This window comes from Pimephales promelas, chromosome 17 (genome assembly GCF_988280905.1).
Source record: "Pimephales promelas chromosome 17, fPimPro1.hap1.1, whole genome shotgun sequence".
NCBI classification, from domain to species: Eukaryota; Metazoa; Chordata; class Actinopteri; order Cypriniformes; family Leuciscidae; genus Pimephales; species Pimephales promelas.
The window spans coordinates 25,190,175-25,208,647 of NC_142785.1; the positions used below are offsets into that span (position 1 = coordinate 25,190,175).

At 36.3% G+C, this 18,473-nt stretch overlaps 1 protein-coding gene across 3 annotated transcripts in view; it reads left to right on the top strand.

The window, feature by feature from the left end:
* ankfn1a (ankyrin repeat and fibronectin type III domain containing 1a) overlaps window positions 1–18,473 on the top strand; it is an 80,208-nt gene that overhangs the window by 56,254 nt on the left and 5,481 nt on the right. For all 3 annotated transcript variants that reach the window (XM_039665108.2, XM_039665111.2, XM_039665110.2), the window contains 10 exons: window positions 858–948; window positions 1,645–1,752; window positions 7,743–7,842; window positions 8,467–8,599; window positions 9,428–9,544; window positions 9,953–10,168; window positions 10,270–10,436; window positions 12,610–12,751; window positions 13,831–13,999; window positions 14,692–14,858. In XM_039665108.2, the coding sequence (XP_039521042.2) occupies window positions 858–948; window positions 1,645–1,752; window positions 7,743–7,842; window positions 8,467–8,599; window positions 9,428–9,544; window positions 9,953–10,168; window positions 10,270–10,436; window positions 12,610–12,751; window positions 13,831–13,999; window positions 14,692–14,858 (1,410 nt within the window). The remainder of the gene's footprint in view (window positions 1–857; window positions 949–1,644; window positions 1,753–7,742; window positions 7,843–8,466; window positions 8,600–9,427; window positions 9,545–9,952; window positions 10,169–10,269; window positions 10,437–12,609; window positions 12,752–13,830; window positions 14,000–14,691; window positions 14,859–18,473) is intronic.

Genomic DNA, 18,473 nt, shown 5'->3' on the forward strand with positions numbered 1-18,473 from the left:
AGATACATGTAACAATTATTATTTTAAAATAAAACACAATAATGTATATACATTGTAACTAGGGTAGTGGCCAAAAGGGATATCCAGCCATGAAAAATTGACATCACCCTTTATTCAATTATTATTAATGTGTTTAAGATTCTATAAGCATATTGCGTACTTGTGCTTGGAGTCATTTATTAAAGCAATGAAAGATGCTAAATTGTGCGGACATAATTTGTGACTAGGCTGTCATACAAAGAAATTATGTACGAGCAAAAACAAGAGAGAAATAGAAATAACTGATTATGTTGTAGTCAGTTTATGGTTTTTCCTGTGAGCTTTTTTGCATTTCTATGCACTTCTTTGAAATGCTAAAGCAAGTAATTTTCTCAGATAAATACCTTCATATTTTGATGGTTTAATCAAACGCAGTGTCATTAAAAACAAATATCCGCTCCAGACATCACATTTTGTGGTCTTAATTTGTTCTATTCTGTGTCATTTTATTGTATAAATAGTAAATAAATAGTGTTTTCATAATGAAATTTCACTTACAGTACGTAGAATGTGGGACATTTGAAGTAGTCAATGAGCTTTCCTTATGTAATGGAAGGTGAGGGGTTATAAGACTTTAATGCTGGATGACAAACTGCTTCCTAAATTCTTACTCTATGCAGTAGAGTACATCATTTGTGACACAACTTTAAACTTTATACTTGACTTTGACTATGCATCCGAGACTTGTGAACATGTCTACTGTGAATTATGAGTTATGCCCACAGAACTCCATTGGTAGTACAGCTTGTTGATATTATGTTGTAAAACTTGTCCTTGGGAACACTTGATTTTTAAGATGTTTTTCTTGTTTGTTACAGGGTAGACAGTACTATGTTCGAGTGTCCGCCTGCAATATGAAGGGCTGGGGACCGACACAACTCTCTCAACCTCCTTCTGCTGTTCCTTCCAGTAAGTTCTGCAAAGCAGCCACAATTGTCAATTAGCACAAAAAATGATAGTTTCCAAACAAACTTTAGCATTGCTTTTATTTAAATTACAGTATAATATTGTTAAAAGGAGAGAAAATTGAATTGAGTGCATATAGCCAACATTCTTGGAGGTAGGACTGCGCTATTTTTTAACCATCACGATTTCCACTCACCTTTTTTTCACCGCCTTTGATACATTCTGAATCTGGCCTTGAGTTTCCTCTTTCAAATGAGCGCTGCAAAGAAAACTATATCTGTGTCATCAAAAGTTCACAAGTCTTGCATCAGTAACAAATCCAGCTTTATTCCCAATATAGACGCAAAAAATTGTTAGGGTGATATTTTATTTAAAACATTTTGTTTTTTTCAGTCTGTCCTCTCTATTTTGAACTTTTTTTTTTTTTTTTTTTTGGAATAACCTTTTTAATACAATGCACCCTCTTTAATTAATGTGTCTCTATTCTGCAAGTGCCCTGACAACAACATTCCACCATAGTTGTGGAAGATTTTAGTCAAATTTAGTTCTAAATATACAGGACTTCTGTAGACTAGCATTATCAGATATGCTTTTGCTCTTTTTAATCAAATCTGACTGAATCTGGCATTGTTTAAAATCTAGAACATGTGTGTTTTGTGTGATATCTCTTGAGTTTTGTGTGATATCTCTCAATGTTAGACTGGAAGGACTGCGATGGGAGAGAGAGCAGGAGGAGAGGTCACATCGAGGCTATGGAGAGACTGTTACAGCAGGTTCGAGCCACACACCAGCACTACTGCTGTGGAGGTAAACACACACACACACACAAACAAACATGTTGGGTTTTGTTTTATGTTCTGGGGTGGGACTAAATAAGTTGATTAAATAAGTTGGCTTTTTTGTTGTTGCTTTTTTTGTTGCTTTTTTGCATTGTATGACTGAACATTATTTTTTGTCTTTCTTGTACTTTCTGTGCTATCGCCTGAAATAAAATAATAATAATAAAAATAAATAATAATAAAACACTCCATAGACATCATGATTTTAATACTGGACAGACTGTATATCCTATCCACTACCGCTACCCCTAAACCTACAGAAAACATTCTGCATTTTTAGATTTTCAAAAATACACTTAGAATAAATTATAAGCTGTTTTCCTCACGACGGCCAAAAAAATAAATAAATAAATAAATAAAAAATTGCCACAATGATTTCAGATAAAAAAGGATTTAACCCCCAAAAGTAAAATTTTGCGCAGATTCTTTTATTCTTTACTACTTTTTTAATAAACGCTGCCTGTAAGTGCTTATAAGCTTCTATCACATCTCTAATCCAATATTGGCCCCTTCTTCTCTTGAAAAAGCTTCCAGATCACTGATAATCTTTGTTTTTTACGTTACCACTGCTTTCTTCAAATTTGAGCATGTCTTTGCGTCATTTTGTCACATCTAGACTGTACACATAAAGAAGGAGTCTCGACTAGTAGGCTATGTCGAATTTCAACTCACACAAAGTTGATAAATGACTGCGAATGACTGCAATTGCGGATTTTGAACAGAGATGGCGACAGAGGAAAAAATGCGGACTGCAGCTTTAAGCTTTATTTATATTTTTTGCACCAGACATACCGTATGTTTGACCATGAAGATGTTCATGGTAAAGTTTCCTTAATTGGCTTTTTGGATTAAAATATCACATACCCTTCACCACACCTAGAGATTGGCATGGTTTTATTTCAGTTTGCATAATTTGCTGGTTTGATTTGCATTGAGAGATGATCTTTTGGAAAGTACCCCATGCCAATCTCTAGGTATGGTGAGGGGTGTGTGATGATGTGGGGATTTTTTATTCCAAATGCCAAGGGAACTTTATCAGGATGCATATTATCCTTGATCCATGAAATAACTGGCCTTTAAAAATAAAAATCTGCCTGCCTCTATGGGAATTTAATATAGGGGTGTCCTGATTTATGCTCCCTGTATTTTAATGAAGAACATATATTTATTTACAATACATTATTCATTCACAAAGAAAATTAGTGTCCTTAAAGGTTGGATTTTTCCTCATTTTTTTTAATTAAGGCGTTAAGATAAATTTCCAAAAGATGTTTTTTTTTATATTCCTCTTTTTAGTAAATTTTATCATGGGTGTATTCACTTATGCTAAGCACTGCAATAAATATATATATATATATATATATATATAGATTTATATATATATATATATATATATATATATTGTATGCATTTTCTAGATTTTTTACTTTTTAATGTAACTTTCGTTTTTATTTTATTTTATTTTTGACAGTTTGCACTGACTTTAAAATATCCATAAATCTAGCTAAAAGTGGTCTGTATGTCCCCTGAATCAGAACAGGATGTTCCAATGGAACCAGATGACTTCATCTCTGTTTTTTGCTCTGCTGGTGCTCTTTTATTTGCTGTCTTTATTGTCTTTTGTCTTTCCGATGTCAGTCTCTCATAATGCCCTCAATTATTCTCATCGTATTTCTCTCTCCTTTCCACCCATCTGCCCACTCGCCAGAAATCCCCCCTTCCCATCATCCTCTCGTCTTCTAAGTCCGCACTTCTTCCAGTAGATTAACTCTGTATTAAAGTGACGAAATGAAGCATGGTCAAAGTGTTTTGACTCAAGTATGGCCATCCAGAGCAGTATGAATACACTCTCTCTCAGCATTCCTGCTGCCTGCCCTCCTACGCTCTTCACATGAGGAGCAAGGCAGGCGTGGAGTATGTGTAAATAAATAAATAATGTTTTAATACATTTATCCTTTTTGGATTTTAACATCTATGTGTCAAACATGTCGTTCGTATAACGCAGCACTGTAAATCACAGGGCTTCGGCCCAGACACCTTTAAAACGAGGCAGGCTGGACGTAGTGCAAAGAGTAGAGAGTCTGCTTTGGCCTCAGGCCCACTCTCTATCCCAGAGGCCGGCTACTGAGGTATAGAAGAACGCTGTTCCTGGTGCTGACAGTATTGCGCTGCTCACAAACAGCAACTTCATTAGGCAGCTATGCAGTCGGCCACAAGCGAGAGAGGGGTGAGCAAAAAAACAGCATCCCTCATCTGTTTAGAAGTCAACACTAATGATGTCAGAGCGATGGCTGCCATCGTTGCAAATGAATTTACACTGGGGAATTGATTATATTAGAAAAACACTGTAAGAGAGTTTTTAATTGATGTGGAAAGCAGAAAAACAAAAGAAACAGAAGAACGTCTGCACACAAACTGTGCAAAAATCGGTCTCTGAGAGAATGTGGGTGTGTGCATTGCAAAAAAAACCCCCAAAAAACATGTTTGCCTTGTTTGTTTGTTTTTCTGTAGAAATCACCAAACATCCTAGAAATCCCATACATGTACTTTTTTTAAATGTGTAAGATAATAAGGAAAAAAATCTTGATTGTTGAACATTTCATTAAAAATATTACACAATATTTAAAAAAATCCTAAATTTTATAAATAAATGCAAATTTAAATCTTTATTTATTACTGTATTTTGGGATTGATCATCCAATATCCACCGTTTCTCAAATTCCACAAATAATCCCTTTTAATATAATCCATGTTTGATATGTAAATGCCTGCAGAGTGGGATTTTGATCCTATGAGTTTTCTATGTGGGATTAGATAATTTGAGTATTTTGAAAACTCTAGTTAAAATATTCCAATTGGCAAGTTATTTTAAGCATAAATGCCTTTATATTTTTTATATAACTTATTTCTGAAAACATGTCTTTAAAGGGATACTCCACTTTTTTTGAAAATAGGATTATTTTACCACTCCCCCAGAGTTAAACAGTTGAGTTTTACCGTTTTTCAAATCCATTCAGCCGATTTTTTTGATATTTAGAAGAATATCATTAAACAGACAGTTTCTGGTCTCATTGACTTCCATAGTATGAAAAAAAATTTACTATGGAAGTCAATGAAACCAGAAACTGTCTGGTTACTGATATTCTTCTAAATATCCGAAAATCGGCTGAATGGATTCAGAAACGGTAAAACCCAACTGTTTAACTCTGGGGGAGTGGTAAAATGAGCCTATTTCCAAAAAAAAAAAAAGTGGAGTATCCCTTTAAAGTTTATGCCGTATTGCTTCTACATTTGTTTTTTTTTTTTTTTTTTTTTTTGGCAGACACTTTTATTTAAAGCCACGCATTTAAAGGTAGGGTAGGCAATTTTGGAGAGGCTAGCAATAGCAAGCTAGCTATGATATCATAAGACCCCACCCTTCCTCTAGAGCATCTCTAAAGCCACGCCCCCTCCAAAACACATGAAACACACAACCAGAACAGATTCTGCAAAGCTTAATGAGACTATGTCAAATTACCTCATGTCTCAAAGCACATACCATTACAATAATAATGAATGTAAACAACTTCTGCCTACAGATTAATTTCAGCATTGATAGTGTTGACATAGAAACGCATAATTCCGAGGATGTGAACAGCTCCGTAAAATGTCACAGATCACCTTCTCGACGGTAATTATAATATGGCATGACCTGACCGAATGCAATAATTGGACAAAAATATTTGGTCCTGAGACTTTCACATAAATATTTTAATATTTAGACCACTTCTATTATTGATTGCTATCAGGATGTCAAGAGAGTTTCAACCAGTATAACAAAAAGTGTTTATGAAAATCATTGCCTACACCCTACCTTTAAAAGAGGAATTTAAAAAATTTATCTTAAGAGCCAACAATATTTGAAGCTGGGGCAGAAAATAAGAGAATTATTCTAATAACATTTATAGATAATTACTGGAAAACAAGACAAAAATACTGATTATAATTATTTATGTGTGTGCATTATTATGTCCCGATAAGCACACATGCTGGTGGGGCAACGTATTTACCCAGGTTATTTTTGGAGCGACGGTGTTCGAAAATAAATCTGTGAAATTAATCAGCACCGGTACAATGACACTACTATAAAAACCGCTCTGAAAAAAAAAATGCAGCTCGTTTAAGCAGAGGTTATCTTAATTTATGATGTGTATATGTGGAGCTGAGAGGTTGCTCTCAAGCCGAGGGGTGTGTGTGTGTGTGTGTGTGTGTGTGTGTGTCGTGCACACAGCTCCCAGTGTTCCTGCATGAGACACAGCAACACCCACACGCACAACGCGATCGCTCACACGCAAACCTCCGCACTCCGTCGCGGCTATGTAAGCGCTTTCTGTCAGCGAGGGCCTGGAAAGTCTAGCCACAAACGTTATGGATGATCCCGCTCGCTCTCGTATGTTGAAAAGGGTCTGTTGACCCCCGCTAAATTAGTTAGAAAATGAAGAATGCTACTAGTGCTCGCCATCTCTCCAACACTCACTCACCTCATTTCATGGTTGCACTCACTGTGCGGTAGTCAGATTTATTGCCAAGTCATTAATCAAAGGTGATCCTTTTTTTGCTTTCATAAATGTAAAGGCATTTCTTTATTTATTTAGTGTGACAGTTTGGCGGCACAGGAGGCCAATGCACTCATGTCTTATAATCTGCTTGTCAAAGCCAGTTAACCTTCTGAGGGAGAAATAAATACGAATTCTGCGCTCAACTTATCAACACGTGCGACATCAGCTCTATTTGCGGAGACTGGAAACTGCCGCTGAACTTCACATAAAAAATGTTAAAACGGATTGAATGTGTTTCCAAAAGTGGATCATTTTGTTCTCACTCCAGCTTGTTGTGATACAAAAAAATTGTGGTTGACATCCAAACCTTGGAGTCTGGTGGAGATATTCCAGTGAATGTAATCAAATTTGACTCTTTTTCAGTTGGAAGGTAATTGTCCCGAGATTCCAGTTGGACGCATTGCGGTTGTGAGGTTACGTTATGTAGATATCTTGCCAAGCAGGAAACAATCAGTGTGCGCATTTAATCACGTACTGTTAACAGTCGCCACAGTAGGGTCAAAGGGGCCGAGGGTTAATCTCCTTATGGGACTCGTAAGACACATTATTCCTTGAGGGGTTTGATAGTGATTTTCAAATGGAAAATCTGCCTTCCTACCTCCCTTTCATGACCCTCCGATGGAGACACAGAGACTAGGGCTGGCGTGATTGCTCTCACGGTGACTCGCTCGCTTTGACGGCCACTTTCACGTTGTAAACAGCTTCTCAGCCAAATGGATTGTTCCGTCTGCCCTGCTGTTTACACGGGGGCCAATTACGTGACGCTTAATTTCATGAAAACAGGGACGTCTGAAGATTGGCATCGCTGAAATGTGGGCTGATATGGCTGCTCTTGAAGCGGGAGATACGCAGCTGAAATGTTCCAGATAACCGGTTTGTCGGTGGCCCGACTCCCCCAATCCCTATCTCACACCCCTGAGGCTCTTTCACGCTGTCTGTCTTCGAAGTTCCCTAAGTTTATTCCATCATGGGTTTCATTTTGCTCTTTTCAGTGTTGAAGTGTTTTCCAGCAATTCTGAAATGTAAATCTCCAAAAGGATGACCAAAACTACATAGTTCATACTCAATTAAACGACCAGTTGATCTTAAGGAAGCCAGAATGAATCCAAGAACCCACAGTCTTTCAATAGGGTAACTTTAATTAATGATTACTGCATCATCAACAATTAATAAAGAGTCTATATGATTAATAGATTACATAATACATGAATTGGTATTAATTCAATGTGTAATTGGCCTATAAACAGGATGATTATTCACAGTTTTTCCATTGTTTGTCTCTCAAACCATCTTCAGACTCCCATGTTAATCTACCAAGTCTGGATATTTATCTCGTATGTTTTTTTTTTTATCCCCCCAGACACATCAAAGTTGCCGAATCCAAGTCGAAAGCAGTCAGTCTCCCGCAGCCTGAAACACCTTTTTCACTCCTCTAATAAATTTGTCAAGACTCTCAAAAGGTGGTATGAGCATATTGCAGAAAATAGGCGGCACTTTCCACAAATAGGTTACACGTTGGTATCTCATTAGTTTTATTACAGCATTAGAGACTTAAATGGTTACTGTTGTGTCGTTGTGTGGTTACTGTAGATGAAAGTAGTTCATATCAAATGTCTGTATCCTCGCTCTTAAAATGGTGTGATTTGGTCCGTTCCACCTCAGAGGTCTTAACCATCTCAACTGAATAATTTTTTTAATAATATTTTCAATGTTTAATTAACTGTTTATAATGCATTTATAATTATAAAGAGATATTTAACTGTGTATAATATAATAATATTGTACTATAATATTGCTTTATTTTATTGTTCATTTGTATGTGGCTTTGGATAAAAGTGTCTGCTAAATTAATAAATGTAAAATATGAGCGTAATGTTTTGTTTGACGATCGATATTATCTAAACGTTAAGGATCTCACTGACGTTAGGAGTAACTGACTATTTACTTAAATACATTTTCAAAAAAGTATTCACTTTTAGTTTTTTTGTACCCTATTCTTGGAAAGTGCCAGGCATCATAGAACTCTCATTATATCTGAATATGCTGAATTGGTCTTGTTCTGAATAGGTTTTTTTCTTTTGCAGGGGAGTTTATATAGCATCAGTATTTTACCATAAGGACAGTCTGCTAGTGACTAATGAGGATCAGATCCCCATAGTGGAGGTGGACGACTCATACAGCAGCTCCCTCATGCAGGACTTTCTGTGGTTCACCAAGGTATGCAAAAACATACAGTCAACCGCGACATTAAGCAGTGGAGAGGTCAGCACGGAGATACTGCACTAAAGTAACGTGCGTTTTATTAACCCTGAACTGAAACATACATTTTCTCTGTTTTCGTAACACATCTCTTTGACAAGCGCCAATATTTTTGTTGGTTTCTTCCAAATGCAGCCTGCGGTCAGCTTAGCGTCCTAAATATATTCTGTCAAAGTGAACAGTCACCACACTTTTGACGTTAGACCGCGCGTTTGTAATTAGCCCATCATTACAAGGCTAAAGTGGTGTGATGCAAGAAGCAGAGACAGTCTTAGCAGAATATAGCTCTTTGTTTGATGGCCAAATACTTCGAGATTTTATGGTAAGATTGGAGGTAAAGTTATACTCATGAAACGAGCCTCGCAGCTTTTTAAGCGCTCATGTCCACATCCAAATGTTTATTTTACAACTTGTCTCCTAATATGCAAGTAGAAAATGAAGGTTTGTCAAGGAAAATTTTGATGTTGGCTTGATAAACCTTGTCTCAAAGTTTAAAATAGTTTGAAGGTTAAACAGTCACACATAAACAGGCAGGCACACATAGATGGACTCTCATGGTCCCTTCTAGACTTTTCTGTTTAGACAATATGCACTCCGTAATAAGGTGTTTATTTGCAAATGGTCAAATAAGTAGTCAACCGAGACGCCTATTACTGGCCCAGGAGGGATTGTTTCATCACCGAAAACAAAGCACTCTGGCATTGATGCACAGACTTTGAATGATGTCGAGGAATTAAGTAAATTGCTTCCTCCAACTTCACAAGTGTGCGTGTGTTTATTTTGCAGCTGTCCTGTATGTGGGAGGACGTCCGGTGGCTGAGACAGAGCCTGGCAGTCTCCACCTCTTCCTCTTCCACTCTGCAGTCCAGACAGAAGATGCTGACGGCCGCGGGCCAACTGCAGGTTTGCCAGCTCGTGATGAGCCTTGCTAATAATTTATTAGTATAATGGGATTGAAATTGAAATTGAGCAGGATAATCCCTTATGAAGGATTCTGAGCAGAGTATGTGTCTGTTAGAGCATATTTTTTATATTGCATAACCATATAGTGATACATTCATAAGTGTAAGGTGATTTGTCCTTTTTTTCAGGCATTTAAAATTTCTATTGACATAAATCAAAAGCATAATGGCATATGAAGAGGGCAGACATATATCATGAGTATACTCTCCATGGTGGTTTCGATGTAACATCACACCCTAAATTATTACAAATATTTTGTAGTGGACACCATGTACTGTCTAAATAAGAATTCTGGAGAACAAACGCCTTTTTCACATCATGTCTATTCCTCTATTCTTCTCCAAACAGAATCTTCTGGGCACTCACAACTTGGGCCGAGTCCACTATGAGCCCATTAAAGATCGTCATGGGAATGTGCTGCTTGTGACAGTAAGAGAGATGGACAGCTTCTATTCATTTTTCAATGGGAAATGGATGCAGGTATCCAAACTTCAGAGTCAGAGGAAGTCTCTGTCTACTCCTGAGGAACCATATGCCCTGGACATCCTACTCATAACCATACAGGTAGACACCTACAGACATTAATGATAGCCTATCTCAAATCAAGCACCATTTTTTTTTTCTTCACAAAAAGAATCTCATTTGAACTGTCAATTTGATTATAGGACATTCTGGCCTATCAGAGACGGAGTCAGCACCGGCTGTCCTCTGGATTTTATCTTGGTTACCTAAAGCTTAGCAGCTCTGTGGATCAAATCAAAGTTCTGGTTCCTCAACGTATGCCCAACATGCTCTGTCACACCAAGATACGAGACAACTGGAATGTGTCAAGGTTAGTCATTGACTTATTTCCTATTATTTGCTTTTTTTTCCCTGTAAATCAGAGGTTTCAAACTCATTTTTGGTCATGGACCAGATTAAACGGAATGCAATGTCACTTTTTTTGATTTGTTAAACTTTAGTGTACTCATTCAGAGTACATCTACATTGCTCATGTTGTTGTTATAGAGGTTATACACAACAATCACTTCCGGTTCAGGTCTTTTGTACATGTTTTGTTAAATAAAGAGCTGTTTTACTCAAGATGTCTTCAATGGAGCTACCAAAGATGAGCATTACCGATGTCCATCGCAAATTCAGATATCTGAACGTTTTTTTTTTATTTAAATGTTTTTGTTTACTCTAACATTTGGATATTAAAATTGAGTAACCCACTAACAATATAAAAATAAAAATAACTTACTAGGTTAGCTGATTACCTTAAAAGCCCATAGGTGTCGACATCAGTTCACAATGCTGTTAACACTTTCTCCGACAAGTGGGTGTGATGAGATGTTTTCTTGTTTGTTAACCCCCTGAGGTCGAGTAACGCGCCACCGCGTTATGCTGTTGTTTTTTTTCACATAGCTGCAACATAGACTTAAAATACTCCGTCATTAATGGTCATATAAATAAAATCAATACATGATTATAAACTCTAAAGGGTCTTCTTTTTTGTGTACACTCTTATTAACATCAAAACTTTGTGTTTTTGTAAAATAAATAAGATAAACAGGGTGCGTTTTCAGCTCAATCTGTCTCCGCAAAAACGTGTCCGAAAAATGAACTGTAACTCAGTAAATAATTTATAAGTAATTTATATAAAAAAGCAAAACCTTTACTTTGTCTTGCTGCGCTGTGAGGAATAATAATACTGTCATAATAATCCTGGAAAAGTTACCTCAGTTACCTGTTTCAATTCAAGGAGCACGGATTCAGCTGATGTAGTAAGTCATTTTTTCTTAATGTGACCTTCAACATAAAGCCTATTGTCATGAGTTACTCCCACAAAGTTTTGGGGGAATGATTTGGGTTGTTTACTTGAAAATGCAAATTTGTGCAATTTAAAAGAAAGACTCTGCATGATATGCAACACAAATGAGAGAGTTTGGTCCTGCTTTAGAGAAATCTGAATAGTATACTAATATAGTGAATGAATGTGAATTTTTAGCATATTTTTTCCTAAAATCATACTGCATTTTGCAGTTCACACAGCACGTCTCTGGAGCCTTTGTTTCTTTTTAAAAATCGTAAGAAAATGTAAAAATATTGAAGAAAAAAGACCCTAGGCCTTGAAAGCATTAAGCAGAGACGGTATTATTAAACATGTATTCAAAGCCTGTAATAAAAGCGTATAATGATTTTCTTATTTTTTTATTAATATATCGATTTTTTTTTGGACTCATTATGAATACCTCTCATGCATCTAATGAATGTCATTAATATAGACATGCCTTAGGATTTCGCACTGGTGGTGAAGCAAATACAAGCTCTCCAGAGTGAGCGTACCTGAGAAGATTGAAATATGCCTGAACTCCGTGTCGGGCTCCCCCTCACCACAGGCTTACATAGTTTCTTGACACCACCATTTTTTACAGTCAAAACAAAACTGCTATTTGTTTTTGTTCGGTAAAGGAGCTATTTATTTATTTTCATCTCGGGTCATGGTGTTGACCTTGGTAGGTAGCTAGAGACAGGGAGAGTATTATCCTGCAGCTCTGTGTGGTAGTAAAACTAAATTTACTACGGGGCGAGTCAGTGGGAGGTTCACACAGGATGATGCCTACTCACGGCTCGAGGAAAACCTCTGGAGCAAAGAAATTCTCCTTTTTTTCCACTATCCCACTACCCCCTAGACTCTAGGCCTTGAGGGTGTCCTTGAGACTAAAACCAAAATGCTCTATTTTGCCCCGTCATCTGACCCGCGTACCATAAGCTGATGCTCTCTAAAATAATTTTCAAATACATAAGAGTTGTCACTTTCCTTTATTATTTAACATTAAACAACTTAGCTTTTCTTAGTGTTGAATGTTCAGATTAAAAGGAATGTTTTTTAGTGGTAGTGGTTCTCATTGTTAGACCTAACATGCCATCCCACTAGCCTTTGGAAACCTCTCTGTCGATGGCACTTCTGGAAACCGTAAAGAGCTGTGTATGTTGACTGAACGCTGTCTCTTCTCACCCAGGGATGAGTGGGAATGGCTGCAGTCACTGTCTGGCCCTGTGGAGGTGGAAAGAGCAGATCAGGCTACAGACTGCCTCCTCTTCTCTGAGCTCCAGACGGCCATTAAGAGTCTGCTGCACCATATCAATCTACCTCTCCACCAGGTACTGCAGTCTACAGGACAAGTCTGTGGTAACTTGGTGTTTAAGCTCCGAACTAATTAAAAAAGTAAAGTTTGCTAATATACTTTAATTTTCAAATGATTAAAATAGCTTAAATCGTTTTTTGGGCATTTAATTTGAAAACATGGAGAGGATTACATTTTAAGCTTATTTAAACCTTGGGTAGTTTGAATACTTTGAGATCTCTAGCAGCATTTATGACAGACAGATGGATGGATGAATGAATGGATGGATGGACCAAATATAGATTTATAAAAATTGTATATATAAATGTATTTAATTTGACTGATAAAAATTAGAGCTGTCTAATCGCGATTAATCGCATCCAAAATAAAAGTTTGTGTTTACATAATATATGTGGGTGCACTGTTTATAATTATTTTATATTTATATATAAATACACACACATGCATGTATATTTAAGAAAAAATATTATTTATGTATAAAATATTTATATATAATATAAATTATAACTAAATCTATATACAGTATATACATGAAAATATTTCATAAATATATACAAGCATATGTATGTATATATACTGTATATATATATATATATATATAAATTAATTATACACAGTGCACCCACATATATATATATATATATATATATATATATATATATATATATATATATATATATACAGTATATATACAAACTTTTATTTTGGATGTTATTAATCGCGATTAATCATTTGACAGCCCTAATAAAAATCTAGATAGATAGATAGATAGATAGATAGATAGATAGATAGATAGATAGATAGATAGATAGATAGATAGATAGATAGATAGATAGATAGATAGATAGATAGATAGACCAAATATAAATAGATGGATGGATGTGTGGATAGATGGATAGATAGACTAATAGACATACTATAGATACTCTCTCCCAATATTAATCAGAATAACTTTATTTTTTGTCCGTATTACTTTATAGTTATACTCATAGCTTTGGGATTTTTTCTGCTTAGTTGCAGCACAACATTGTTACCCTTTGTTACATTGTTACTTTACCATGGGTTAAAGTCTGTGTGTCTGTGTGTCCCACACAGGCCAAGCACTTCCGTCTCTACACACATGAGGTGCTGGAGCTGGGTCACAATGTGTCCTTTCTTCTGCTGCTGCCCGCCTCAGACGACGTTTGCTCTGCCCCGGGACAGACCAACCCCTACACACCACACTCGGGGTTCCTCAACCTCCCTCTTCAAATGTTTGAGCTCGGTACACTGGCTTCTGTTTCAACCCCTACAATATTAGCTCAGTTGGCCTTATAAAAATCCACAGATTCCTCCCCCCTCTGCCCCCAGTCACACTCCCTCAGGACCTCTAGTAAATCAAGCAGACACACACACACACATGCAGACACCAGCGGGGTGGCGGTGCGCACCACGGCTAGCCAAACAGCCACCCACCCCCCTCGCTGAGCCCAGACTGTGTAAAATAAGGAAAGGTTAAACAAGTAATCAATATTATAATCCAATAAAATGTGTTTTAAAGAATGGCAGATCATTTTCATTTAAATAGCAGGGTTTGTTTTCAGTCGAGAAGGCAAATCGTGTGCTTGTATTCTTAGCAGCGGTGCCAGTTAGAACACTTAGTAGCTTATTCAGCTGCTGTTGTGGGGAGAGTTTCAAACAACTTTTTAAACGTTATACTGTGAGGTAGTTTCAGCCCAAACACCATAGACTTGTAAACCTCCCACAGATTTCCATTACAAAAGCCTCTTTAAAAAGATTCGTCAGTGTTTTTGGGACATTAATGATAACCTTGCTAGGGTCTCAATTTCATACAGCACACACACCACCCTGGGAAGTCAATTTCAGAAATGCAATAACATCTCACTACTGTTTCCCTTATAAGACAGTGTCAATTACTAACTACAGTATTCTTGTTTTTATTGTCTCCCTGTGCAGTTCACTTCTACTCATATAAGGAGAAATTTATCAGTCTTTATTGCCGACTGTCCTCTGTGCTGGACCTGGATGCTCTAATTACCCAGCAGGCTTTTAGAGAGGCCATCACTGACTCAGAGGTGTCCACAGCCAAACATAGACAACAGCACATATTGGACTACATTCAGGTATGGGGCAAAGGGTGCCCCTCTGTGATTTTGTTAAAAAAAGAAATAAATATATTTTTACTTAATTTAGTATTATATTGAATTTTATACAAGATTCCTTTTATTTATTTCGTTTTTTACAACAATTATAAAGTCCATTTTAAAGGCCTGGACACATAAATATAATTTAAACAATAAAGTAATTACGTCAAGAAATTGAGTTACGTTTAAGTAAATACTTGTTCTGATACTTTTTGTTTTATAAAATATATTTTTAAACAGCATTGAATTTAATATTGATGGAACAGCAGTTTTGAAACAGGTTTTTTTACCGTTTATTTTTACAGAAATTATAAATTATAAAGTAATATGATATAATAATACAATAAAATAATGTAATATAATAATACAATATATAATGATGAATAAAAATATAATATTAAAAAAATTATAATAGTTTGTCACCATCTGTAAATTATTTTGATATTGCAGTATCTTTTTGGATGACATTGAAGAATATACTTTCTCTTTTAGTTTTTTCTTGCTTGTCCCAAAAGGTATATGAAAAAAGAGTCATCTTTATAAACGATATTATATTTTTATATTATTCAGTGTTATATTAAATATTGATGAGCAACACAATTTTCAAACAAACTTCTTGTATTGTTTTTTTTTAATTATTATTATTACAAAAAATATAGTTGTTATTTTTTGTTGTAGTAGTAGTGTATTAAGGCATGGGCTAAAAAAAAATTCACCATATGCAAATTCTTTTGATATAGCAATCTTTATATAAGTATATACTTATGCATGCATTTTCTGCTTATTTTTTCACTTTAAGATTTTTATAAGCTGGATCTCAAGTAGCTTTTTTATATTATCTGTATTATTTTGTGTTTCGTACAGTTTGATGTACATATTGGTGCTAGATAATGTTAGTACAGGAATTATTTGCAAGTGAATCTCCATTAGCGCATCCATTACAACAAATCCATTTGCTCTGCAAGCATTTTGCATCTTCATCCATTGCCAAAAGCCAACAGTGTTTTTGGTCTTTGAGAACATTGGGCCTTTTCCAAAAATACTATTCTTTCACTTATTCGCCAGTCACTGAAAAAAAAAAAAAAAAAACATGAAATACACTACAGTAAAAACTGTAATTGTGAAAATGCAGTAAAACAGTCAAATTTAAACTTAACTCTGTTCTGTTTTAATATATATTAACATGTAATTTACTTGTGCATCAAAGCAAATTTTTCAGCATTGTTACTCCAATCTTTAGTGTCTCACGATCCTTCAGAAATCATTCTGATATGATGATTTGGTGCACAAGTAACATTTCTTATTATTATCAATGTTAAAAACAGGATTTTACTGAACACAAACTTTTGAATGGTGTTGTATGATTCAGATTCCGCCTTTTGTCAGTCCAGAACAATTTTGCAGCATATAAACAGGTGTTTAAGATTTTTTTTGTTGCTATTTAGTGTTTGTACGCCACCTGAAATCATTCTTTACTGCTTCATTCCTTTTTATTAGCCACATTTGTGTTGTACAATTACAACTTTTAGCAATACGTCATGCGTGTTTCAGTCCTGAGAATCATGTTTATTCCCAGCCGCTTGGGAGTGTTGGAAACATCAAACTACAAAAACAATTTAAACTAATAATCCAATTAGGATAGTTTATTGATGTCATAAAGCATAACTACTAGACGTATAAACTGTAAAACAAGTTGTTTTTCTTGTGTCGAAATTTCAATAACAGTTCAGCAGACTCTCTCACAATCCGACTTGAAAGGGAGGCGTGTGTTAAGTGTGCCGGTCTGAAATAATCCCTCTCCGCCACCCCGGTCTGGACTATTAATTGATAGTGACCACAAAACCACAAGTGTTTGTGTGATGTCAGGTCCAAGAGGCACTGGAAAAAACGGCACACTGACCACAGATTACACAGGGCCTAAGAGCGACGAGGGGAAAAAATAATACCGATCAATGAGTGTGACTGCATGACTGTGTGTGGGGCTGAGCAATGTGGCATCAATTAGCGTGAAAACCTTAATGTTCCAGAAGGCGGCAAACGAGAAAGGGCCACGTCTGTCAAAGTGACACGGCTCTGGAAAGTGCTTTCGTGTGAGAGAGCAGGTTTATATCGCTGTGAGGTCCCGTCAAAGAGTGCGAAACACGCGTTTCAGATGCGTGCGGCGAGATGTGGCATTGAGATGGAGCTTGCATGACGCTCAGATTTACTTGGTAGGCTCAAGTGTTTAGCTTTAACTCGGCAGATTTATAAATTTCCTGCTTTGATGCAAGTAAATAAGCCCTAGTTCATCTGATAATACTCAGAGAATTTTTGTGCGATGCAACCTTTTGGCTGTTGAAGTTCTCAAGCGGTTTTAGTTTTGCAGTGGGCGGTAACCCCTTGTCCCAGATTAAAATGCACGTGTCAGTGCCATTGTTTTGTCTTGAGATGCACACCGGTATTGTTTTTTATAGCACATTTATAAAAAACAACATACATGTCCCAGTTAAACTAAGGTCTAATCCTGGCTTAATTTAAGCCCTGTCTATGAAACCAGGCCTAAGTGTTAAACCAAAAGGATACCAAAGTTGTGTATACTATCAAGGGACAAAAAATGCCCTTCTGAATCTGTATTTAATGTGTTTTGAGTTGTGTGTTCTTCTACTTTGTGTTTTTTTGTTTAAACTTTACCAGGGTGAAGGGCTTTCAAGCATCCCGTTTGTGTTGGATCTATCTAATATTGTAATACTTTTCGCCAAATATTTTGCATCAAAATACTGCTGAGTTTGATTGCACAGCCTTTGACTCATAAAAACGAGAATCGGTTTCTCATCCATTTTAATGGCCAGGCCTATTAATTTTGCTACCCTAAATATGTGTGATTATGGTCAGTTTAACATCATTTTTCCCTTGCAGCCGATGACCCTATCAGAACAGACCATTCATTTTTGTATTGAGAGTCGGTATAATCAACCCGATCTCACGGGAATTCGTACGAATTTTACGAGGTGGCTAATTCGTAACAATTTGTACGACCTCACTCGTACGAATTAGTACGATTTAGCTAATTCGTACATATTTTACGAATTAGCCAATTCGTATGAATTCGTACGAATGACCTACCCCTGACCCCGCCCCTAAACATAACCGTCTTGTGGGTTTAGACAAATCGTACAAATTTGTACGAGTGAGGTCGTATGAATTAGTACGAATTAGCCACTTTTGAATCATTCGTACGAATTCGTACGAATTGGTCGTGAGATAGGGTAGGTATAATAGAGCAGTGGGTGTGATATAAGCCATACTACTTATTTATTCTTATTTTCCCCTAATTTGTTTGAATATTTCCCAGCCAGCAGTATCATTTATTAGTTGAAGTAGTCTATTTCGAAACCTAAATAAACTCATACTATTGCCCTTGTCATACTGGAGTCCCCTCTTTGTCGTTTGAAGCCCGGCATATTTTCCAAAGGAGTCATCCTGTGGTGTCAAGGCTCATTCCCATAAGCTGGATCTCTCATGGCATTTGCTAGAAAGAGCTCAGATTGCAATTTTTTTTTTTTTTCGTCTACTCTGCTGCATTTTTGCTCAGCCTTTTTCCTTCCAATTTGAAAT